The 26843-nt window shown below is 40.8% G+C and overlaps 1 protein-coding gene across 5 annotated transcripts in view; it reads right to left on the bottom strand.

Moving 5' to 3' along the window:
- ARHGEF28 (Rho guanine nucleotide exchange factor 28) overlaps positions 1 to 26843 on the bottom strand; it is a 270524-nt gene that overhangs the window by 182698 nt on the left and 60983 nt on the right. For 4 of the 5 annotated variants that reach the window (XM_056539915.1, XM_056539902.1, XM_056539924.1 and 1 more), the window contains exons 2-4: positions 20335 to 20375; positions 13800 to 13947; positions 11248 to 11541 (exon numbers count right to left, since the gene is read on the bottom strand). In XM_056539915.1, coding sequence (XP_056395890.1) covers positions 11248 to 11541; positions 13800 to 13947; positions 20335 to 20367 — 475 coding nt within the window. In that variant the 5' untranslated portion in view covers positions 20368 to 20375. Of the gene's footprint in view, positions 1 to 11247; positions 11542 to 13799; positions 13948 to 20334; positions 20376 to 23528; positions 23610 to 26843 lie in introns of those variants that run through there. The other variant, XM_056539909.1, reaches the window with a different exon arrangement.

Here is a 26843-nt window from a genome sequence, read left to right as displayed (position 1 = left end):
ATACAGCTGTATAACTTGGAGACAAACTCTGACCAGGAAAACTCATGAAGTGGAGCCTATATGGAGCAGACTCCCACACAACAGGCCGTATACACATCCAACTGTGCAAAGGTCATAGGTCAGCACCACCACAAAGCAAAAACTACAGAAGTGGAGGAAATAACTATATAAAGATACATGAAAGGCATGTGAACAACTGACCAGTGCTAAGAATTATTTTACTTCTAGTTCATGACAGAAGATAAATGCATTTGGAAATGGCCATCATGACCATGGGAATGGATAAAAGTCTCTGGGATGTAAAGTACAGACACGTGACAAGTAATACTAAGCAGTAAAGTTAGTGTAGTTCATAATATATTGTCTGTACCAGTGTGTGATGGTGGTCTCACAATCCTTTGCCCCAATATTTATTTATAACAGCATACTAAATTTCTCAGGCTACGGGTTTTCCCATGTTGAAGTGCATCGAGACATGATATCACTAGTCAGGTGTGCAAAGAGAGCCTGTCCTGCTTCAATGGTCTTTTGAATGGAATGCAGCTGCGGTGTGGGAGGGATGAAAGTGAACTCACACTTACTAAGAACTATGGGATTTGTAGTTTGAGAGAACAAACTCCAACAGAAAGTACCCAGTTCACAAAAAGATAGCCACAGCTTTAGGGTAATCTTACAACACAGCCATTTAGCCCCATGACAAGCCTTCCTAAGCATGCCCATTACTGTCTGGGAGGTACATACTAAAATCACCTTATGGTGGATAACCCCTTTAAAGCTGGTCATACACACTAGAATAAAGTCTGTCAAACCTGCCAATCTCTGTGGAGTTGTCTGACCATCTAATGCAGTGTTTCCTAACATGTGTGCCTCCAGCTGTAGCAAAACTACAACTCCTAGCATGTTGGAGGCACACTGGTTGGGAAACACTGATCTTATGTATATGGTGGCCTCCTGACTCTCTCATGATGTCAGGGAATGGAATTTAACGGACTGATCCCATGGTTGACTGGCCCCATCTCAAGCAAAAGCATCCAAATTATGCAATTCTAAGTGCGGGCGCAGGCAAAGGTTGAAGGCAAGGTCCCATAAGTGTCTCACAGAATCCAAAAAAACTGTTCAATGCAGCACTAATAACGTGAAAAATGTGCTCAATTTATTCAAACTTAATGTGCAAAAAACATGTCTGATGTAAACAATGATCAGCTGAGAGCTCTGGTGTATAAATTGGAATGTAATAGTGGGTTCTGTTCACACCTTGCTCTATGCTTACATGTTTTCCTGAACATATAGCTTAAGCATAGGCAACTGTATGCATACGTTGACCAATAACTCTATAGGCTTTAAAATTTTTCTAATTAAAAAAACTACAAAAAAACAACATTTAAATAAATGTGTATACAAGGATAATTTTGTGTGTACAAGGATAATAATGAATTTTTTCAAGGTATTTATGATGACATCAATTATGACATCATGACAGCTATAAATATACAGTACTGCTTTATGTATTATCTGCTCCTTTATGATGCACTCTGTTTTAACATGACAATAAAGTATAGCCTATAAATATACGTTATTGCTTAGTGCATTTTTATGACAGCAGAGCACAGCTGATATATATATATATATATATATATATATATATATATATTATGATGTCCTAGTATGGGATATAGTACCGTACAGTACTAGTGTCTAGGGGCCCTCCTGCAGTGTCTGCCCATAGTGATATATCTTATGTATAGTGTTATGTGTGTTATGTATTAAGGACCTTTGAGTAAGTCACATGATAATGTGTCCACATGATATGTTTGTTACCCAGAGAGCACCAGCTAACTAGGTGACCTGCAGCTTGACCTATGGGCTTCTGGCTCATCCCCCCTTTAAAAGATGGGCAGCCATTACAATCTCTCTCTTAGATCCTGAGGCACAGTAAAGACAAGATGTCTCAGAGCCAGTGTCCAGCACATCTGGAGGCCTCAAGCCTAACCAGTAGCCACATGTCAGTAAGTCAAGTCCTCTATGTCTGCTGTCACTACCTACAGTCAAGTCAAGTCTACTACAGTCAGCGTTTCCTTTGCCACAGTTAAAAAATATTGCACTTTATGGTGGAATAAAAACTGCAGTTTTTAAAGATATCCTGGGCCTCCAGATTCTCCATTAGACTTCCTATCACCCACCCTAGCCGCATCTGTATAGCAGAATATGTAAAAGCACCGTAGTTCTTCCCAGGGAGAACATAACAGGCAATGGCCACCAGAGTCAATATTTCACGTTTTCCATATTTACTGAAAAAACCACCTGGACCTCTCTTCAGGGAATTGTTAAAGGGGTAAGCTGCTGCCCCAGCATTCAGAGCATTTGGTTCCGAATGCTTGGAGCAGGCGGCGGGGGTCATGATGTCACGGAAACACCCCTCGTGATGTCACGCCTCGCCCCCTCAATGCAAGTCTATGGGAGGGGGCGTGGCGGCTGCCTCCATAGACTTGCATTGAGGGGACGTGGCGTGACGTCACAAGGGGGCGTGGTCGTGACTTCACTACCCCTTGCTGCCTGCACCCAGCAGACCCCCGCGATCAGACTTCTTACCCCCTATCCTTTGGATAGGGGATGAGATGTTTAGGTAGGGGTGGAGTACCCCTTTAAACCCCATACATTTTGTGAAACACAAATAAAATGACTTGCATTGGGTATATAAGTCTGAGAAATGAACAAATGAAGTAACAATTATTTCCCCAATAGGCGTAATTTATAGTACAGCGCCTCAGTAGCCAATGATCTGTGGTGTATCATATGTTTGTGATTGACCACTAAAGGTTTGAAGCAGACTGTGTACAATATTATGTCGCCACCGGCTGCCAAGGAAGCATGACAACACATGGAACAATGGGCAACATTAGTGAAGCAGGAAGCTTGCGGGGACAGGAAAGCAGAAGGTGGAGGGTCACCGATGGTCACTTGTGCTTTCATGTAGTAGGACGACAAGCACCGCTGATTCATTAATGGAGCGTTCAACCAAAAAATAAAAAAGATGGCCGACTGCTATTAGCATATTTTAAGACATGCAGATGAGCTAGTAATAGCAGATTGGATGAAAACTAAAGAAAAAATGGTGCAATTGTTTTCTTATCCTTGCATGAGATTGAATAATCATTTTCCAACAATACTTGTAACAGACAGAGGTATGACCTACTAGCGTGAAACATACGCCCTAGACTTTGCATTAGGTAAAAATAAAGGATGCATTAGGTAAAAATCTAATTCAAATGGTTAATAAAGAAAACTCCAACAACTGCATATGCTAAATACTATTCAACCAAACAACAAACATTTATATTTCCGTATCAAAAGGTTATAAATGTCCATAAAATTTTATCTGTCAGCACTATGGCCGGCATTTATCATTGTAGGTGTAAGTGAAGCATTTTTCTACAATTTTTTTTTTTGTGTGCTGGAAATGTGTAGGAGCACCAGATTTATAGAAAAGGTTGCAGAGCATTTGATACATGTTGTGCAGGTCACATTTTCTGAAATTTCTCACTTCACATACACCAAAAAGCTAAGCTAAGTCTGGGCTGGTGTAGTTTTAGAGACTCTTTAGTGGCTTTGCTCCTTTTTTGCGCCTTTTCACAAAAAGGCGCAGCTCATAAAACCCTTCCATATCATGTGTATTGCCAAAATGAGTGGATTGCAACTCAAAATCAGCAAAAATGTGTAAACCAAAAGGTGCAAAAAAGGCGCAAGTTAACAGAGCTTGCGCCTGTTTTGCACCTTTTTGTAGGCACAAAAAACTGTCTAAAGACAATGATAAATGTCAGCCTATATCTGCATCAAGTAGCGGTTGTAGCGTGAACCTATTATTCATTGACTATAGTGTAGTCTAGAAGTCTGGATAACAACCTACTGATCACAGCAATTTGAAAAGTGATAAAACACAAGGTTAAAGAACAATTCCCCCCTCTAGTGAAATTCACACCACACACCAGTCTTTCACAGATTAAGTGTACCTGTCTGAAAAATACATGTTCTGAAGACATGCCAACGTTTTTGATTAATGGGAGTACGGGTGTTCAGGCCACCATCGATCACTAGAACCAGGGGGCAGAAGCCCCCGGCTGAGTGCTTCTCTCACTGCAGGAGACAGTCCCACAGACTACTGGAGAAATCTGTCTGGTCTGGGGGAGAAAAAGTGGGTAAACAACAGGCTTAGTGAGCTGTTCTTCCCACTGGTTCTAGCAATCGGTGGAAGACTGAACTCCTAGAGTCTAGACCAATCAGAAAAAGTATTTTTGGTTTTCCTTTTATACTGACTGTGGACAAAACAATTCTCAAAACCAAATCAAAAAGTTTTTGGGGGAGAGTTATTAAGACCTGAGCAGAGGAATCAGATTACTTCTTTCATTTTAAACAAGGCCTCTGCAAAATGAAAGGAGCAATCTGATTGGTTGTTATGGGCAACTGGGCAATTCCTCTACACAGGTGTTTATAAATCTCCCCTTTTGTTTTTAAATAATACCAGTTTAAAGGCTATGAACACACTTCCATTTTTCTTTTATTGCTTCCTAAATGAAAAATTAACTAGTAATTAGTAGTAGTAATTTAGTAGTCTTCATTAAATATTTTCTATAATATTGTGGTTGTAAAGTCTATAAGACCCCCATAAATGATAGGCTGCCCAGCTGCTTCTAAGAGATCTGAGAGCACACTTTTACAGGCTGTTTCATGCTCGCTTTGCTTTCCTTTTTCCAGCAATAGCAGCAAAAAGAATGTACCTGACAGAAATATTAAAGGGCTCTGACATAAAGCAATTATGAGCGAAGTGAATGTTTGTAACAATGTCCATTTGAAATCACTGCCCTGTGTAAAAGGTCCAAAGATCAGGCAGCGAACAAGGAAACATTCAAATGATAGAAATAAACAGCCACATGAACAACCGTAAGTGATGGACAAGTTTGTGCAGCCATTCAAATGCTCAAAAAACCAATTAAGCAACTTTTGTAACATCGATTCTTATCACCGAAAAGTAGATAACAGCTTTTCTACACCAACAAGATGCAGAAAACCAAACCAGAAAAGAATGCGACACACTTATTACTATTTCTTTATAATGACCTATAAAAAAGGTCTGGCTGGTCCTCCTAGTACACGAGGATGCCCTGGTGGGATCACACTCTGACACAAGGATGGGCCTTCAAGGTTCAGCACAAGAGAAAGCCACTTCGCACCAATACTGGAGCCAATCTCTTACCACCAAGATCTTTTTCTTATAGGTTGATTCCCAAATTCCCTATTTGGCCTATCCAATTATTGTTGTCCTGTGCATACAATTAATTTTATGATGCAAATAAAAAAAAGCAGTCATAGTGCGCTGGCGGTCGGACGCTTCTAGGCAGAGCTCCGTCCTGAGCAGCGATCTATGGAGGATTAACACCTGTAATGGGGAAATCCCGCTGCTGAAAGCATTTTAAAGGATCTCCAAAGCCTCAGACAAGCACTCCAGCGATTACCTCCTTTTTTCACCCCAGCAATCTCCCGCAGTCAACTTCGGTAAGTGAGTCAAGGGCCTGCTCTTTCCGGGACTCTCATACAGCCTGCGCAGTGTGTGGAGATGTCGCAGGCAGCTCGTCCTGCTTCACAGCACAGAGCTCCAAGTGTACCTCTGCAGCGGTTCTACTGGGGCCAACACTCCCACAGACAGGGGAAACTCCTCTTCAGGTGTCCTCTCCTCTGGCAGAGTTATGTTCACAGCCTCCCTTAGATCCTCAGTGCTGTCACTGATCTACAAGCTACGGTACAGTCTCATACACAAACTCTGCGTTCCTTGACTACTAACCTCGACGACCTTGAAAATTGGAATTGCAAGATTAATATACGAGTGTGGGGTCTCCTGGAGTCAATACCTCTCCAGGATCTTATGCAAGTACTTCCAGCTATATTTAATAATATCTTGGGCAATCCCCCCACTAACATGATTGCTATGGACAGGGCACACCATGCACTACGTGCAAAAAGTTCTGATCCCAGTCATCCTAAGGATGTTATTTGTAAGCTACACTATTATGTCCAAAAAGAAAGACACATATGCTTACAGAGATCACCTATCTGGACGTTAAATTACAACTCTTTCCAGATCTCTCTCTGAGGACTCTGCGACAAAGGTCTACCTTGAAGCCTCTACTTTCTGTTTTGCAAGCTAAACAAATTCCCTACAAATGGGGTTTCCCTTTTTCTTTAATTGTACATCAAGGAGATGTCATCTCTACACTATAGTCTCCAGCGGATTTATCACCTTTCTTTCAAACTCTGAACATGTCTCCTATACCTCTTCCAAAATGGGAGCATTTTATAAGGACTTAAACTGAGACTTGCTCTTCAAGTCGCCTTCCTCTCAATCTTCAGCTCAACACTATTCGCCCTCTGTGGATGGGGCACCGCCTCTCTCACAGCGCCAACCTCAGAAGTCATCTAGACGTCGCTGATCCTGCTTCTACTGGCTCCCGTGTGATGTCTTCTGGTTCCGGAACATACGTCTGATACATATAACTTTATGCAGTTTTTTTTTTTTTTTTTTTTTATTTGATATGTTTACTACTTGAGACTTAAAGATATCATTTATGTTTATCTCCTCCCCTTGCCTGTCTTAGCTACAATACTCCCTTAGAGAGGGTCCCCCTAATATTAATGTAGAATTTCCCCTCTCGTAGCTAAATATTGTACATAGCCGCTCAGGTTCTGTCCTTTTCCCCCCATTTTATTTCTATATGGATGCTATTGTTCTTCTCTCATTGTTTCTATATGTGACTTGTGCCGCCTTCCACTATCCCCCAGTTAGGATTAGTCTAGTTAGGCTATGCTATGTTTTAGGTGAGTTTAGGTATCGTGCAACTGATATAGGCAGGATTGCTTTTTTTTGTTATTTTTGTGTTTTTTTTTTTACTGTTTTTATTCCAGGCACTTCATGGACTATGATTTTTTTCAGATGGGCACGGGCATCTCTTAACCTTGCTTTTCGCTCTCTTCTCTGTGACATGTTTTTGCTTTCATTCCTTTTTATGGGACAATGGCTTATCCTACAGTTTCTACCCTTAATGTTCAAGGGTTTAATGTCCCAGAGAAGAGGGCAAAAATTCTTTATGCTTTCCATAAGCTGAAAACTCATATTTTATGAATTCAGGAAACCCACTTCAATACCCCCACTCTAAGCAATCGTTACTATCCTGTTTGGTATCATGCTACTAATTCTGAGTCTCGTACTAGGGGAGTGTCCGTAGGATTTCAGAAATCTGTGCCTATCAAGGTCCTCTCTACCTTGGTAGATACGGAAGCTAGATTTTTATTTTTAAAATTGCGAACTGGCAGGCCATTTGTTCACTATTGCTTCAATTTATGCTCCTAACCAGGACCAAACTTCTTTTTTCTTTCTACTGTTGATGCTCTTACCTCATTTGTAAACGGTACTATCCTATTTTGTGGAGACTTCAATGTTCCCCTACACCCTGAGGTGGATAATTCATCGGGCACCTTTTCGATTTCTAGCCAACTTACGCTCATTTCACATAAACTACACTCTATGCAATTGTGTGATACGTATTAAGTATCTAATCCCACATCTAAGGACTATACATATTATTCTTGATCTCAGAATTCTTATAGTCGTCTGGACTATATATTTTGCTCTCATGCTTTTCTCCCTAATATCTCTAGCGTTTCCATAGGCTCTATCCTATACTCTGATCATGCTCCTGTCTCTCTCAGTTTCACTCTCCCCTCCTTACAAAAATCCTCTTACACATGGAAGTTAAATGAGACCTTGCTATCTGACTCACTTTGCCTTTCCGATCTTCGCTCCACAATCCAACATTTTTAAACAGACCATGCCGCTAACAGTAAATCTCCTCAGATGAAATGGGAAGCGTTAAAGAGTGTGCTAAGAGGGATACTTATACAACACAGTTCCAGACTGAAGAGGGAAGCTGCTGCGAAGCTGTCCTCTTTATTATCTACTTTGCACACTCTTGAGACTAACCATAAATCTACACTTCAAGAAAATACTTTTAGGGAATTACAACGAGTCAGATCCGAGATCAAACAACTAATTGACTTAAAGTGGAAGAGATATCGCCAATTATGTGGTAAGACTTTTTATGAGTGGGGCAACCAACTTGACAAGTTTCTAGCGAGAGCCCTTAGAGATAAGAGGGCCGCTTCCTATATTTCCTCCATCAAAATGACTTCAGGTTTGGTGTCCCACTATACAAAGGATATATCCGCTGCTTTTCATGCATATTATTCCTCTATATATCAACTTCCTTCCTCTTCCTCACCTACTCATAACTCTTCTGCTTACCCTTCTCTTTCTAAATATGTGAAGACTACTGCTCTTCCGACACTCCCTCCTGAGGTGGTTACAACACTGGAAGAACCCTTTACAGAGGAGGAATTGTAAGTAGGTATCTCCCTTTTACCTTCAGGCAAAAGCCCTGGACCCGATGGATATTCAGCTAGGTTTTATAAGGAATTGATCTCTGATCTTTCTCTGCCTCTACTTTCTGCTTTTAATAATATATCTTCCTCCTCTCCTTTCCCACAATCCTTTTTAGGGGCACATATAGTAGTGATACCTAAGGAAGGCAAAGATCCCCAACTTTGTGCAAGTTAATACCCTATTTCGCTAATAAACTCTGATGCTAAACTGTATGCAAAGCTTATTGCCAACCGTCTATCATGTTATCTGGAATCCCTAATCCACCCAGACCAAGTAGGCTTTGTCCCTCACAGAGAAGCAAGAGATCACACCGTGCTTTTGCTCGACACTCGCACCAGGCCTTGATGCTTCTTTCATTAGACATAGAAAAGGCCTTTGATTGGGTGGATTGAGGATTCCTAGATGCAACGCTGGAACAAATTGGATTAAGTTAAGTGATGCGAGACAGGATATTGCATTATAGGTATGTCCTTGGGCTCAAATACGAATAAACAGATCCTTGTCCCGAGTGATTATTCAGAACGGCACGCGTCAAGGTTGTCTCTTATCCTACGTTATATATCTTATGTATGGAACACCTGATGAACGTCATTCGAAATAATCCTGACATTATGGGCCTCACTCTACCTAATGTGGTTTATAAGTGCTCAGCTTTTGCCAATGACTTATTAGTATACCTTTCCTCTCCCCATACTTTCTTACCTGCTTTGTTCTCTACTATAAAAGAGTTCTCATGTTATAGTAATTATAAGTTGAATGTTTGTAAGAGTGTGGCCCTTAATGTTGGTTTATCATCATCTGAACTGGACAGGATCCGTTCTAATTTTAGCTTCTCATTCTATCAAGTATTTAGGCATTAGGGTCCCATCTTCCTTGGATGATTTTATGGCGTCAGCACTGGTAAGAATCTTAGATGGTCTTCATGCTTATAATATTAAACCTTGGGTGATCTTCGAATCTACTATCTTGCGGTATTCTTTTACATCATTTCCTTGGTTGCCTCTATCTGTTCTACCAAATGTTCCTACTGTGCCATCTCCCATAGCCCTGTCACTTAGGTCACTTTGTAAGACTTACTTACCCAAAACCCAAATTTTCTCTACAAATGGCCCCCTCGCCCCCTTTTATGGCAATCCACAATTTATACCCGGATTGGGTTTTCTAAGTTGTTATCCATTTCTAGTAACTCGCCATTATCAGTCTATTCTCTGATGTACGGTCTTAATATTAAACCCCTTCATGAATTGGCGTTCGGTGTAAATCCCATGAGAAAGATGCTTCTAGAATACGCCCAATTACATCATTTTATAGCCTCTCAGGGGAAGGCTCTATCCCTTACTAGGAATTTGTCTTCCTTTGGAAAATTGTGTGGCATCTGATTAGCGAGACAGAGCGATATCCTTAATTTACAATCTACTCCTTGACTTAACTAATGAACACCGACCCACATATATTGAGGGTTGAGAAAAAGAACTTTGGAAAAAAGTTTTCTGAGGATGATTGAAACAAATCGTTCGTTTTGTGTCACAAGATGACCCGATCGGGAAGTATACAGGAAACTAATTTTAAAAGATTATCCAGGTGGTACAGGGTTACATACCTGTTACAAAAAATATACCCTCAAACTTCCTCTATGTGCTGGCGATGCAACCAGAGTATTGGCACTATGGGCCACATATGGTGGTCATGTCTCTTGTTGAAACCAGTTTGGGTCAAGGTATTGGAAACTACACATAAAGTTTCTAGGGTTCTTATAGAGAATGATCCTGCCCCTCTATTACTTTCTATGTTTTCTGGAAGTGCTGCCGTTCTTCAAAGTCACTTTTTCGATTTCTTATATTGTGTTATTCTGCGCTGGTGGAAGACTTCACGGCCTCCCACAATCACTGAATGGTTCATGGAAATCAACATATTACATAGAATGGAGCAATTGCTAGCTAATGATACCTCTAGATCTGATGCTCATTTGAAACTCTGGCAACCATGGGTGGAATTTACTCATTCTTCACAATATACTACTATCTACCTCTCTTCTGACACTAGGAATTCGATGGTGGGGGGTCTCCAGTCTTGAATTAGACTGATTGTCAAAGTCTATTTTATCTTTTTTTTTTTATGGTGGATTATTTGCATATTTTGACTTATCCCCTTTATGGCTAGATGCAGGTAAATTTTTTCTTCTATTCTTAAGGGGTAGTCTATTTTTCTCTTCTTTCACCATATTATTTAATTACCATGCAATGTATGCCCTGAGCCCTGGAAATTGTACTTGTACTTTTTCACGGCATTCTAATTTTTTGTAAATGACGCGACTGGTAAGGTTAATGTATTTACTCTAATTATATATGTATATGACATATGTTACAATTCTTATGGTGCTACTATTGGATTCTTCTTATAGTACTAAGTCACTACTCCTGCTTGGTTTGTTTTATTTGTTTGATGATTTTTCCCCATATTTCCCTTCTTATATTTTCCTTTCCTGTACCCAGTTATTTTGAAAATAAAAACATTTTTATGAGAAAAAAAAAGCGGTCATGCACATGTTCCATACAAATGGAGAGTGAGCCTTCACTTAATTGATCCCAAAGCCAAAACTGTCTATAAAGCCATATTTACACCTGGATATTTACAGTATGAAGCCATAAATGCACTCTGGGGTATTGATCAGGCAAAACAGATGAATGCTTTAAAAAAACTTTAGCTTTTTATAATTATAGGATACAGGTAAACACACACAATTATCTATGAGGCAACCTTACCAGACTGAGAATATGATCCTAAAACATTCCAAGAAGAAGTCAAGTCCTCATGCGCTAAACACAGCATCATATTCCGGTCTAGCAATTGTAGGTCCTGGGGAGCCACATCAAACTGTTCAAGTATGGTCTCATGGCTGGAAGAAGTAAGACGGTCACAATGACTCTTGAGAGAGTGCGATATGCTGCAAACTTTATCCCTGACATAAGAGATAGATGCGCAAGACACGATGACTGGAGAATAGCCGTGAGTGTGCATACACACCGTCACACTTACTGACTCTGGGCAATTGTGACCTGGAAAAGATAAAGAACATTTAGTGGAGCAGCTGAGGCACATCTTGTAGCCTATATAAGAAAATGATTCTTATTTTAGGTACTACCGTTTGTATAGAAAAAAAAGTTTCCACACTTTTGGGGAATTATAAGGTCAAGTGTTTCTAAATTTAAAAGTTATTACAAACTACACTTACACTAGGTTTTCCAGTACTCCTTGCAGAACAAATAAAACCAATAAAACTAGAGGATATTGAAAATAAAAAGGTCACCCTATCAGGACAATCTCTTTCCATGCATATGAACAGCAGAGAGGTAGAGGTGTCACGTGTTTGGGACTCTCTTTTGCGAGTCAAAGCAGAGAGTCATAATGAGTGACTCAACAGGACCATGCATACCTCTCAAGCGACTATGTATACCTATGTCCCTCTTTGCTCCTTAAAGGGGTACTCCAGTGCCTCAGTGTTCGAAACATTTTGCTCCGAACACTTTGAGCGGGCGGCGGGGGTCGTGATGTCATACCACGCCCCCCCTCAATGGAAATCTATCAGAGGAGGCGTGGTGACCGACACGCCCCCTAGACTTGCATTCAGGGGGCGTGGCCGTGACATCACGAACCCCGCCGCCCGCACCCAGTATTCTAAATGAACGCTGGGTGCTGCACAGAGATCGCGGAGGTCCCAGCTGCGGGACCCCAGCGATCAGACATCTTATCCCCTATTCTTTGGATAGGGGATAAGATGTCTAGGGGTGGAGTAACCCTTTAGATGTCTTACCTTTGGACCTAGGAAATAGTTCCTATAAATTTTACCTGAATAATCACCATTTTGTTTGAAACCATCTTCATCAACTTTGACTTTATGTGAATGGGATGTAACGCATGAGAAGAAAAAATGCTGTCACATACATGATGGTGTGTGTCTGATATGTGCAAAGACTTGCCGTATCTGCTACTATCTACATGTTTTATATCTGAAGATAAATGTTTCTTATTGGGATTACATTCCTTTTCCAAAAAACCTGCCTGAGAAGCAGGTTTTCTTTTAAAATAATTTTTATTATTTGGTGTTTTCTAAGACTGCTGCTTACGGAACAAAGTAAAGTTCCTAGATATAGGATTTGCTTTTTCATTTAAGACACAGGAGTAACGCATTGTGTGTATTACAAAGAATGGGACCTAATGCCTCATCAGAAAATGACCTTTTGTTTAAAGGGGTATTCCAGGAAAAAACTTTTTTTTTTATATATCAATTGGCTTCAGAAAGTTAAAACAGATTTGTAAATTACCTCTATTAAAAAATCTTAATCCTTCCAGTAGTTATCAGCTGCTCTCTGTTGACACCTCTGCTTGTCTCAGGAACTGTCCGAAGCATTAGAGGTTTGCTATGGGGATTTGCTCCCACTATGGACAGTTCCTGAGACAAGCAGAGGTATCAGCAGAGAGCACTGTTGTCAGACAGAAAAGAACAACGCAACTTCAGCAGCTGATAACTACGGGATGGATTAAGATTTTTTAATAGAAGTAATTTACAAATCTTTTTAACTTTCTGGAGCCAGTTGATATAAAAAAAAAAATCTGGAATACCCCTTTAAATCAAGTTTTTGTTTTAATTATGTTTATTAAGAATTTTTGGTGATTTTTTTCTATAATTTTCCATTTAACTATCTAATAATAATCCGGAAGTCCTCGATCATGAGAACCGCCGCAATCTTTTCTTTTGACATCTTTGGACGACATGTAAAATGTTTTTACACTAACGCTTTAAGCTGAAACTTCTTTTTTTATCTGTGATAAGTAGGTGGCTGCTGGAAAGCGGTGTGTTGCGTTACAGTGAAAAGTTGACACCAGTATACAGAGAAGACAATATGTGAAACTCACAGCTCAGCCTCCCCCTCCCTGTGCAATGATGTCTTCAAAAGGTCACAGAGCATACCCAGAAATCTATCCCATTCATGTAATTGAGACAGCTCCTGTCTATTGTTGCCTATGTCTATGGGACTTGCAGTAAAGCATATCTTTAAAAACTGTTAAAAATAGTTCTTGGGAGAAGGCAGCCCCCATAATAATGTACCAACATTTTACCAAAAGAAATTACAATGAGAAAATCAAAACTCCCTAATCAGAAAAAAAAGAAAAAAAGAAGAAGATCTAGGAGACACATTTCCATTAAGCTGATCATTTAGGGGGCACCTCTAGGACATTCTGAGCAGCTTATTTTAGGGGGCACAGTTGAAGTATATAGTCTGCTCATATTTCTTTAATGAAAATATCTTCTGACCTGGGAAAATGGATTGTAGAGAATTAGCAGAGAGGCGTTCTGCAAACGATACATGTCTGTGACTGGACCCATTGTAAACAAAGTAAAACTCTGCATCTTCTGGGAGATGGAAATCTTCACCAAACTGTGCCAATACAGTCATCTGACCCTGGAAAAGAAGCAGACGGTAAATATCCAAACAAAACAGACAACCCCAGATTTTCTGCTAGTTAAATAAAAACATGTATGTGTGAGAGTGGGGGGCATACAGATTTGTATATATCATTGCTATACTCGCACCACGTACACTTTAAAGGGGTACTCCGGTGAAAACCTTTTTTCTTTTAAATCAACTGGTGGCAGAAAGTTAAACATATTTGTAAATTACTTCTATTAAAAAATCTTAATCCTTCCTGTACTTATTAGCTGCTGAATACTACAAAGGAAATTCTTTTCCTTTTGGAATGCTCTCTGATGACATCACGAGCACAGTTCTCTCTGCTGATGTTATTATAATAATAATGCTTTATTTATTGTTGTCCTTAGTGGGATTTGACCCAAGTCCCCAGCACTGCAAGGCAGCAGTGCTAACCACTAAGCCACCATGCTGCCCTTAGCATACATCTGCTATGCATGGTTGCTAAAATGGACAGAGATGTCAGCAGAGAGCACTGTGCTCGTGATGTCATCAGTCTTCCAAAAAGAAAGGAATTTCCTCTGTAGCATTCAGCAGCTAATAAGTACTGGAAGGATTAAGATTTTTTAATAGAAGTAATTTACAAATATGTTTAACTTTCTGCCACCAGTTGATTTAAAAGAAAAAAGGTTTTCACCGGAGTACCCCTTTAATATCCTGCCATTCGGGGGTCCTGGGTTTATGCACTGAAGCTCTGTGCTCTGTGTTTTATGCACTTCCTGCAGTTTTCCCTTTTACAGCCTGTAAATCCACTGCTGAGTTAAAATGGTTATTCCAAGATTTATTGTTATCCTTCTATCCACGGGATAGGATATAACTAGCTCATCAGCTGGGAAACGAACGCTGAGACCCCCACCAATTATGAGAATGGAGGTCTATGGAGCATGTATGCAGCAAGTAAAGCATTCAGCATTGTTCAGGAGCCCCATAGAGAATGAATTAAGCAATGGCCAAGCACGTGCACTGCCAGTACATTTACCTAGAAGACTTCCATTCGTATCAATGGTAAGGGTCCCAGCATTCAGACCCCCACTGATCTAGATCAATTAGCTAGCCATCACTAATCCTGTGGAGAAAGAGTAACTTTCAATCCTAGGATAACCCCTTTAACCGGATTGATTCTCAACTGGTCCATGCAAGCTGATCTATATTTTACGTCTTTAATAAGGGGGGAGGGAAAGGGAGTTTACACATTTATGCAGCGAATCACCGCTATCCATCAGAATCCTGCCAAGAAAGGGATGTGGGTGTATACAGTGACTACTTTCACGCCACTTCTTGCTGTGCTATTGTGCCCTCATAGTTTAAGCATCCCATATGTAGTGACTAGGGAGATTCATAAAAGCTTGTGCAGAAGAAAAGTTGACAAATTGCCCATAGCAACCAATCAGATCACTTCTTTCAGTTTTGAAAAGGCCTCTGAAAAATGAAAGAAGCAATCTGATTGGTATATGCTGATGAGGTGCTAACGGTATATGCTAATGAGGTGCTAACTGGCACCGGCGAGGCTAACTGGCACTCTGACATCAGCGCCGCTGGCCGCAGCGCCGCCCAGCTCATCAATATGCCTCCCCTCTCTCTTCATTACAGAGCAGGGAAAAGAGGGAGAGGCAGAGGGAGGGGAGGAATATTGATGAGCTGGGCGGCGCTGCGGCCAGCGGCGCTGATGTCAGAGTGCCACTTAGCACCTCATTAGCATATACCGAAAATCGAAGATTACCGAAGAACGGCGCGGCGGATCCCGGCAGGGTAAGCATCAAACTGATCAGCTGATTTAAAGGAAAAACTAAACATAGAAAATAGAAACAAATATCCCAGCTATTGGATCCTATTTTTGTCTCCCATTAAATGTTAGACTGAAAAATGCTATCTTTATGCATCATTAGAGATTAGTCATGCCCCTTCTCCCACTCTGTACTGTTCTGTGTCTGTAAGCCAGCTGCAGAACGCATACTTACCTACCTCATTCCTTTGCAGATCCCCCTGTGAAGTCTTCCAATCCCATGCTGAATGCTCTGGCTGCCATTTCTGGGACAGACTGGTGTTGGCAGTGACGGACTTGCTGAGTCAATCCCTGGCTGAAGCTGGACATCTGGTGATTGGCTGAACAGGTAGTGACTGCCAAAACAAGGCCGCAGGGAAAGGGAAGACTTCACAGGGGGATCCCCAAGAGAGTGAGGTAGGTAAGAATATGTTTTTTACAGTATTGTTGATTTCTACAGAATTCTTTATTTTAAGAAACAAAAGATTTCCCTTATATTAATAAGATCCCACATAAGCTATCTTAATTTCACAACTTATTTCTGTTCCAACTGCCTTCAGTTCCATCATATTTCATGGTAAACATGGCGCAGTATGACAATCATCACAAAGCACCTTTTTTTAAGGTCAATGGGGTTATTGGGTTTGGCATACAATGGCCTGGCAATGCGTTCTAGCTAAACTTAATGGAAGACACAACAATATAGGCAGATTTAAATGGTAGAATTCTGGCATATATTATTATATTACAGATTATTCTGAGAAGTTGGAGGCTTGAACATAGACGCGAGAAAGTTATGCAAGTTAAGGTCTTACTCCCACTGAGTATTTTAATGTGAATTTCATGTCAAAATTTCAATGTAAAATTCAGTGGTTCTCCCTGTTGGCAGGTCAGAGGAATTTTACCTGCTGAAAATATCTTTGTGTAATGTACCTTTATTATGCAGTTTGTCAGCAAAATTCATTTTAATCAATATGCATATTAACAAGGTTCGGTGCACTCAGGGAGTTACTTTACCCCCGAGCTGCACTGATCTGCCCGCCTGCTCACTCTGCTATATAATGCTAGCTCACTGCCAATATTTTTGCAGGGTAAATTGCTTCATCCCAGCATATTTTTTATTATACATATTAAACCTTTCAATATTGCAGCTAGGTAATCCTCCCTAAAACCATCAGTTTAATTTAAAAAAAATTGTGTAAACAGGAGATCTGTCTCTCCTGTGTACTACAGGATTATATTATCACCTATCCGATCCCTCAGACCCATCACCAACAAGGTGTGCCTTCCTTGTTCCTCTGTATGAACCTTCATGCAGCTGGAGATATAATTTCTGCACTAAGGGAGCAGTACTAAGGTGATATAGTAAGTGAGCCCATAAAATGAGTAGTTGCAGTTATACAACTCTCCTGACTGCCTATTTGCTGTGTGCAGATTCTTTGGTGTAGCCTATGGGATGCGACTTGGCAATGCTTTCTCCTGCTTTTAAGAGCTGACAACGGTCAGACCGGCTGAAGCTGAATCGAAAAGAAATAAACTAAGGAGGAGATTTATCAAAACCTGTGTGGAGGAAGAGTGATGCAGTTGCCCATGGCAACCAATCAGATTGCTTTTTTCATTTTTAAAGAAACCCGTGAAAAATGAAAGAAGTAACCTGACTGGTTGCCATAGGCAACTGCACCACTCTTCCTCTACACAGGTTTTGATAAATCTCCCCCTAAGACTTTATAGTGTGAGTCAGGGGACAACATTTCTATATCACTGATCACTTGCTACACTTAGCGAGGATTCAATAGCAGAGCAAAGGCTGCAGAAGTATACACTATAAAATGGCAGAATGCTTCTTTAAAGGGGTACTCCGCCCCTAGACATCTTATCCCCTATCTAAAGGATAGGGCACAAGATGTCTGATCGCAGGGATCCTGCTGCTGGAGATCCCACAATCTCCCCTCAATGTAAGCCTAAGGGGTGGGGCCTCCACACCCCCTCCCATAGGCTTGCATTGAGGGGGCTGAGCGTGACGCTATAAAGGGGCGGGACCGTGACATCACGATACTCCACCACCTGTATCGCCCGTCAGCAGCCACAGAGCGTTCTTTGCTCCATGCAGTTGGTGAACTGGGGTGTTGCAGGTGAGATCGCGGGGGGGCCTCAGCAGCAGGACCCCCATGATCAGACATCTTATCCCCTATCCTTTGGAAAGGGGATAAGATGTCTAGGGGCGAAGTACCCCTTTAACAATAGCAGACAATGCCATCTAAACAGCCACGTATATGACAATGAATGTGGTAGGCCTTTAAGCTGGTGTACATTGGTTGCAATTAAACAACAGAATGGAGTGGGGGTTTTCTCACCAAAAGAGCTCATCTGAATCCCATACAACTCTGAATACTTCAAAGTTCTTTCTATGCAATTTGTATTTCATGAAAAGCCATTTAGCGAGCCATCGCTGTGATCATTTTTTCAACCAATTATATGAAATGTTAGAAGGATGTTTGAAAAAGGCTTAAAATACAGCAACAAGCTATCCTGGCAACGCTGAATTATTTCATGTCCTCTCAAGTTTCTTTAGAACCTTTTTGATATTCTTCCTTCTTTTTAAAGCTATGCTGTTTTCCCAGTGTAGCAGATGTCATTAAGGATTTTTATATAGGACTGTGAGAGTTCCATGACAGGTGATACCTTTGGACAATCAGCCTAAAGGATTCACCAGGTTACGGTGTTTGTTTCTGTTTATTCCCCAAAGTGAGTATTTTTAGGTGGCGGGGATGGGTTTTGTTAGGTATTACTGCACCCACTAGTTAAGCTTAAAGGGGCACTCTGGTGGGGGGAAAAAAAGGTTTTCAAATCAACTGGTGCCAGAAAGTTAAACAGATTTGTAAATTACTTCTATTTAAAAATCTTAATCCTTTCAGTACTTATAAGTTTCTGTATACTGTATAGAAAGTTGTATAGTACTTTACTGTCTGACCACAGTGCTCTCTACTGACACCTCTGTCCATGTCAGGAACTCTCTAGAGTAGGATAGGTTTGGTATGGGGATCTGATCCTGCTCTGGACAGTTTCTGACATGAACAGAGGTGTCAGCAGAGAGCACTGTGGTCAGGCAAACAAGAACAACTTAACTTCCTGTGGACCATACAGCAGCTGATAAGTACTGGAAGGCTTAAGATTTTTAAATAGAACTAATTTACAAATCTAAAACAATATTTTCAAACATTAACCAACCCCTCAAGACTAGTATCAGTTGCCTGATACATAGATGAAAAATAATAATAGTAAATGGCTGGATCGTGCTTCAAATATAGGATACAATTTAATTAAAATGTATAAAATATCAATTGTTGCAACTTGACCTCATGGCACAGGGCCCTTGTGCCGAGGAAAAGAGATATACTTGTTTAAACATACAATTACAATAAGAACAAACACCGATATTTAGCATTAATAGAAAAATAAAATTGGTGTCACTTTCGATAATCCGGCAACTGATAGTCCAGAAATGTATTAAAGTCCCATAAATAATAAGGGATCCTGATATCTTACAGATAACGCTAGGTTCACATCACGATTTAACCATCCGATTATCAGCCCGTGAAATCAGATTGCAAAAAATCGTAAACAATCACATGTAAAAATTTCTTTGCTATTTGATTTTAAAATCGTATTCAAAAATCGTACAGATGAAAATTCCATCTGATTTTTAATAAAAATCTGATCCTGTTTTTAAAATTAATATGTATGCCAATGGCAATAAAGTTAAAGTGTATGTGTTTTGAAGTCTACTGCGCATGCGTACAAAAAAATTGTGCGCGATTAATCTGACAGAATCGCACAGTCACACGATTCTATGCGATTTACATAAATAATAATAAAATCGGACACAATTTCGATCAGATTTCAGAATCTGGACGAAAAATAGTGGTCAGCCACGATTTTACCTCCGATTTTAAATCATGCAAAATCGAATGCGGATCAAAACTGATGCATTTGTTGTCTATCATTAATGAATGGAAGTCAATGGATACGACTTGGCATGCAGATTTGTACGATTTCAAAGTTAAAGGGGTACTCCGGCGCTAAGACATCTTATCCCCTATCCTTTGGAGTGCCCCTTTAAAGGGGTACTCTGGCGTTTAGACATCTGGCGTTTAGGGGATAAGATGCCTGATTGCGGGGGTCACGCCACTGGGGACCCCATGATCTTCCACTCCGCACCCCGTTAGAATCAATCCCCAGAGCGTGTTCGCTGTCTCGCCCCTCCAATAGACTTGCATTGAGTGGGCGGAGCGTGACATCACACGGGGACGGAGCCATCACGTCACTATGCTCCGTCCCCGTGGTCGAGATGGACTCAGCCTGAGGACCTCCAGCCGATCCGGAAGCCGCTTAAGGTGGGTGCTGCATAGTAGATCCCGGGGGTGCCCAGCAGCGGGACCCTGGCGATCTGACATCTTATCCCCTATCATTTGGATAGGGGATAAGATGTCTAGGGGCGGAGTACCCCTTTAAAAATCGTGAGAAGAAGTAGGATGGTAAAATCGTGATGTGAATGCACCCTTAGTTTTCACGAAAACTTAATACTTGGCTATACTTACATAGAGAGGAACTTCTGTTTGGCTCAGCTCCATCTCTGCAACTGTAAAGATAAGAAAATGGGAAGAGTCATAAAACTATTATCTTACCTTCAGAAAAAAATGACATGTTCAAATAAATGTGCCGTATGACAACAATAGGCCAGGCAGATCTGTTACATTTTTCTTCTTCCTCAAACACTGCACCCAAACAAGCTTATTCAATAGTAAGGCGTGTATCTCTCCAGGCCACCGCTAATCTCCTCTGCTGCTCTGTGTCACGCATGTGGCTGCTACATAGATACACGCCAGCGGGCACACAACTCAGCAGAACTAGGTAACTGTATACCAAGGCTCCAACCTTCTGCTTACAAAATGAAAATGAAGAATGTGCATTTATGTTCTGCATAACGTATATCATTATACTCATCCTCTTAAAGGGACAGTTCATTTTAGGATGAAAATATTTTTTCGATTTAAAGGGGTATTCCAGGAAAAACCTTTTTTTTTTTTATATCAACTGCCTCCAGAAAGTTAAACAATTTTGTATATTACTTTTATTAAAAAATCTTAATCCTTCCAATAATTATCAGCTGCTGAAGTTGAGTTGTTGTTTCCTGTCTGGCAACAGTGCTCTCTCCTGACATCTCTGCTCGTCTCAGGAACTGCACAGAGTAGAAGAGGTTTGCTATGGGGATTTGCTTCTAAACTGGGCGGTTCCTGAGACAGGTGTCATCAGAGAGCACTTAGACAGAAAAGAACAACTCAATTTCAGAAAGAAGCTCATAAGTACTGAAAGGATTAAGACTTTTTAATAGAAGTAATTTACAAATCTGTTTAACTTTCTGGAGCCAGTTGATATAAAAAAAAAATGTTTTTCCTGGATAACCCCTTTAACTCTCTTTTGATTAAGACACATGCCTTTCAGCCTATACAGCTATAGGAATCAACTTTTACAATGTAAAAATGTTATCCAGGTTAGGCTGCATTCACATCTCGTTTTTGCAATAGGGTTAACGTATCAGATTTTTTGTTAAAAAAAAGGTATGTCTCAAAACCGGACTGAACCGTATACAACCGTGTACAACCGTATATCCCTCTGTACAGTTTTAAATCGTATACGATTTGAAAACGGATGTCCGGTTGCAAACAGTTTAATACGTTTTTTGACGAAAATAAACGGATACGGTTTTATGTTTGTCCTTAATTAAATAAAGTTCTTCTATTTGTGGGAAGAACCTTCGGTGTGCACTGCGCATGTGCAAACTGAAAAACCGTATTGTGCAAATCGGATGGAACCATACGCACATACGGTTCTGTACGGTTCCCATTGACCACCATTTTAAAAAAACACGTACACGAGTTGTATCCAGTTTTTCACGCGGACATAAAACCGTAGTAGACTACGGTTTTGAGTACGGGAAAAAAAACGGATAAAACCGTAAGTGATGCAAAGTGTAAACAAGCGGATGCTACATTTGGCACATGGTTATCAATGACATGTCTATACATACGGTTTTACACTGAAAGCGGATACGGGAACGGTATTAGAAAAACGAGATGTGAATGCAGCCTTACCCGGGATTTTATAATAATGGTCATTTCTTAGGATAGGCCATTAATTTTAGATCAGTTGGGGGGTCCAACTCTCGTCATTCCCCCTGATCAGCTGTTTCAAAGAGAAGTGGATCACCCCTCATGCCGTCACGCCACGACCCCTCAATGCAAGTCTCCCATAGACTTGCATTGAGGGGGTGTGGTGTGACGTCACGATGGGCGTGGCCATGACATCACGAACCCCCGCCGCTTGCTCCCAGCGTTCTAAATGAACATCGGGTGCTGCACAGAGATCACGGGGGTCCTAGCGGTGGGGCCCCGGCGATCAGACATCTTATCCCCTATCCTTTGGATAGGGGATAAGATGTCTAGGGGCGGAGTACCCCTTTAAAGTGAAACCTTGGGTTAAGCAGAAAGCATGGCATGCTGCTTGTATATGATGGTATAATGCAAAATATATGAAAAAATAACCAATATATTATTTTATATCTGGTACCTATCAGTGTGCGCTATGATTTTCCTATGTAAATAGGATGTAGGTCATAGGAATCTATTAGAACACTTAGCAGAACAGATCTGAATTTCTTGACCTTTTTCCTTGTAAGGAGAAAATCCAATCTAACCAATGGGAAATAAGACTCTAACGTGAACTACGTCCTTGAGATTGGCTTTACAAAACATTTCCTATACAGCTATAGGAATCAACTTAAAAGGCATTCATTGTAGCTGGGGGTCCTCAAAAGGTTTTTGCATTGGGGCCCAGCATCTTAAAGGGTACCTCTCATCAAATAAACTTTTGATATATTTTAGATTAATGAATGTTGAATAACTTTCCAATAGCATGTTAATGAAAAATATGCTTCTTTCTATTGTATTTTTCCCGATCAGTCCTGTCAGCAAGCATTTCTGACTCATGCTGGAGTCCTAAACACTCAGAGCTGCCAGCCTGCTTTGTTCACAGCCAAACAGGCTGTGAACAAAGCAGGCTGGCAGCTCTGAGTGTTCTCCTTTGTGAACAAAGCAGACTGGAAGCTCGTAGTGTTTAGGACTCCAGCATGAGTCTGAAATGCTTGCTGCCAGGACTGGTAGGGAGACCCCTAGTGGTCATTTCTTCAAAGTGGAAAATTAAATAGAAAGAAGCATATTTTTTAATAACATGCAATTGTGAAGTTATTCTGCATACATTAATCTATAATATATCAAAAGTTTTTTTGATGAGAGGTACCCTTTAAAGTTACGCCCCTGCCTAAAGCAGTGTTTCCCAACCAGGGTGCCTCCAGCTGTTGCATATTACAACTCCCAGCATGCCCAGACAGCCGAAGGCTGTCTGGGCATGCTGGGAGTTGTAGTTTTGCAACAGCTGGAGGCCCCCTGGTTGGGAAACACTGTAATCCTGTTTCACTGAATGGAATTGTAATAGCAGGCACCGACACAACTAAATGTATGAAGATGAGCTTGGTAAATATGGACAGATGCAGCTCTTGTCAGAGCACAGGAGACCTTTAAAAGAGGTGACAAGGCAGTGCCGAGAGTCAGACCCCCACCGATCTAATACTGACGGCTTATCTTAAGGTCATCACCTTTATCCCTTTAAATATGCCTGCTTTGTGGCAGTTTATAAAGGATAGACAGACACATTCTTCAACATTGCAGTGTATGACCTTGTGGGTATGCCCGGCGAGTAGAAGAGCCGATGGGGAGGTTTTTGCATTCACTTCTATTTTTCCATAAACAAAACAGTTTGAAAGGAGCCAAGTCACGATAATGCTTCCCGGAACACACAGTGCGCCAATGTGATCCCCTTGTTGTCAGCTTACAAACCTGCTAAGCTTAGAACAGATTACTTAATAGGAGTAATAACAGCAAAGATGAGGTCTTATTTTACTGCTTACACAGGAGCTGGTAGAACACGCAGAGTAAATACACCAATAGACAGATCTCAAGTAGAGATGAGCGAACTTACAGTAAATTCGATTTGTCACGAACTTCTCGGCTCGGCAGTTGATGACTTTATCTGCGTAAATTAGTTCAGCATTCAGGTGCTCCGGTGGGCTGGAAAAGGTGGATACAGTCCTTGGAAAGAGTCTCCTAGGACTGTATCCACCTTTTCCAGCCCACCGGAGCACCGGAAAGCTGAACTAATTCATGCAGGAAAAGACATCAACTGCCGAGCCGAGAAGTTCGTGACGAATCGAATTTACTGTAAGTTCACTCATCTCTAATCTCAAGGAAACAGAAGTGTCGGACTATAGTAAAGAGAAAACAAACAGGGTACATAATATAAAACGCACTGTTTCCCAATCAGGGTGCCTCCAGCTGTTGCAAGACATGCCCGGACAGACGGCTGTCCGGGCATGCTGGAAGTTGTAGTTTTGCAACAGCTGGAGGCACCCTGGTTGGGAAACACTGATATAACCTATAGCTGGTCTAACATCTCATCTCCCTTAAAAGGGTACTCCCGTGGGAAAAACTTTTTTTTTTTTTTTTTTTTTTTTTTTAATCTACCGGTGCCAGAAAGTTAAACAGATTTGTAAATTACTTCTATTAAAAAAAAATCTTAATCCTTCCAGTACTTATTAGGGGCTATATACTACAGAAGAAATTCTTTTCTTTTTGGATTTCTCTGATGTCACGACCGCAGTGCTCTCTGCTGACCTCTGCTGTCCATTTTTGGAACTGTCCAGAGCAGGAGAAAATCCCCATATGCTGCTCTGGACAGTTCCTAAAATGGACAGCAGAGGGCAGCAAAGAGCACTGTGGTCGTGACATCAGAGAAATCCAAAAAGAAAAGCATTTCCTCTGTAGTATACAACCCATAAAATACATTGGAAGGATTAAGATTTTTTTAATAGAAGTAATGTACAAATCTGTTTCACTTTCTGGCACCAGTTGATTTAAAAAAAAAAAAAAAGTTTTCCATGGGAGTACCCCTTTAATGTTTTTCCTGCACAGCAGCAGGCGAGGGTGCAGTACGGAGAAGAAAAAGAAGGAGGTGCAGCACTATACCAGTACAGCATCCCCTTCTTTGTGATGATCAGTGGTGGTCCCGGAGGTCAGACCCCTGATCAATCAAAGTAATGGCACAGGCTATCAATAAGATACCTCACATGAATTGGGCAGTAAATTGTAGCACTATTTACAAAGTGAGCTACATTTTTTGTCCAGGGACAGGATATATTTTATTTCACTTACAACCTATTGATTATTACTTTTTCATTTAATTGTTGAATATTGATTTATGTAGCAAAATGAGCAATAAAAGGTCACATGTCAGCGTGATGCACCCTAAGCATGATGACAGACTGTAGCCTTAGGGGAGGGGATCAGGTTCACATTCCTCTAAGTAGGGTGTACCCGGCTGTAGAGATGTACATTTTTGGGAAATTTTTGAAGCGGAAAAAATGGAAACTTTCTGAAAGGTTGAAAAAAAAAATAATAGTAATCATATTTTCTCCTTGCTGTTGTCTATGGGTGTCATTTTTAAAAGGGGTGCTCCCCTGCAAAACATTTTTTTTTTTTTCACATCAACTGGTGCCAGAATGTTCAACAGATTTGTTAAATACTTCTATTAAAAAATCTTAATCCTTCCTGTACTTATCAGCTGTTGTATGCTCCACAGGAAGTTCTTTTCTTTTTGAATTTCCTTTCTGTCTGACCACAGTGCTCTCTGCTGACACCTCTGTCTATTTTAGGAACTGTCCAGAGTAGTAGCAAAGCCCCATAGCAAACCTATCCTGCTCCGGACAGTTCCTAAAATGGACAGAGGTGTCAGCAGAGAGCACTGTGGTCAGACTGTAAAGGAAATTCAACAAGAAAAGAACTTCCTGTGGAGCATACAACAGCTGATAAGTACAGGAAGGATTAAGATTTTTTAATAGAAGTAATTGACAAATCTGCTTAACTTTCTGACACCAGTTTATTAAAAATAAATAAAAAAAAAAAATGTTTTCCAGGGGAGCACCCCTTTAAGATGGGGGGGGAGAGAGAGACAGGGTGGGCTGCAAAATCCTGCAGCTTTTATCCATTGTATTTCACTGTAGTTTCCCCCTCATATAGTAGCTGCAACATGATGGGGCAGTACACTATATGGAAGAACTGCAGTGACCCCCATATAAAGTACATAAAGCTCCCGCTGCCAGCGACCTGCAAAAATAGAGTCAATGGAGCTCCAAATGACTTGGCTTCACATCACACACAACATCATTCATTACATGCGATTAGGAATCTAGGCTTTTATTGTAGTCGATTCCACTCGAGCGCCTTTATTTACCCAACAGAACCATTACATGTGTCATTTCAGCTACAAGCGACTGGAGAGACGGATACAAGTTGTTGGCTATGACTGTATTACATTTCTCCAGTACAAGTTATTATGGGATTACATTTCAGCATTGCCCCATGTAAACTACTGTATAATGTTATTCGCTCCTGCCATAACCATAATGTTACAGGAAAATATTCAAAAGGCCAAGTTCCCAAGAAGCCAGAGCAGTCCCAGCATTTGGCGGCAGAATAATACGCAATATCCAGATTTGAACAGGATTTTTGAAGATCTCATTCAGCATTGAAAACCACACATTTCTGGGATATGTCGCAGCTTTCCTAAAGTTTTTACCCCAAATCCAAATTCCATTGGAATGAAAGGAAAAAAAAAAAAAAGTACCGCAGTGTTTCCCAACCAAGGTGCCTCCAGCTGTTGCAAAACTACATCTTCCAGCATGCCCGGACAGCCTTTGGCTGTCCGGGCATGCTGGAAGATGTAGTTTTGCAACAGCTGGAGGCACCCTGGTTGGGACCCACTGGAGTACAGATTTTCCTCCTTGTAGGGCCGGGTTTACATTAGCGTTGAGCTCCGTTCCGAAAAGCTCCACTAGCCAAGTCTGTTCAAATTACGGGTGTTGAGTGGAAAAAAAAAAATCCTGCATGTGCTAATCTTTTCTCAGTTCAACTCCTGTGAAGCAATGGACCAAAATGCA

The sequence above is a fragment of the Hyla sarda genome, chromosome 1, assembly GCF_029499605.1.
Source record: "Hyla sarda isolate aHylSar1 chromosome 1, aHylSar1.hap1, whole genome shotgun sequence".
NCBI classification, from domain to species: Eukaryota; Metazoa; Chordata; class Amphibia; order Anura; family Hylidae; genus Hyla; species Hyla sarda.
The sequence above is the reverse complement of the archived record's forward strand: the minus strand, read 5'-3'. Positions and strand labels throughout refer to the sequence as shown.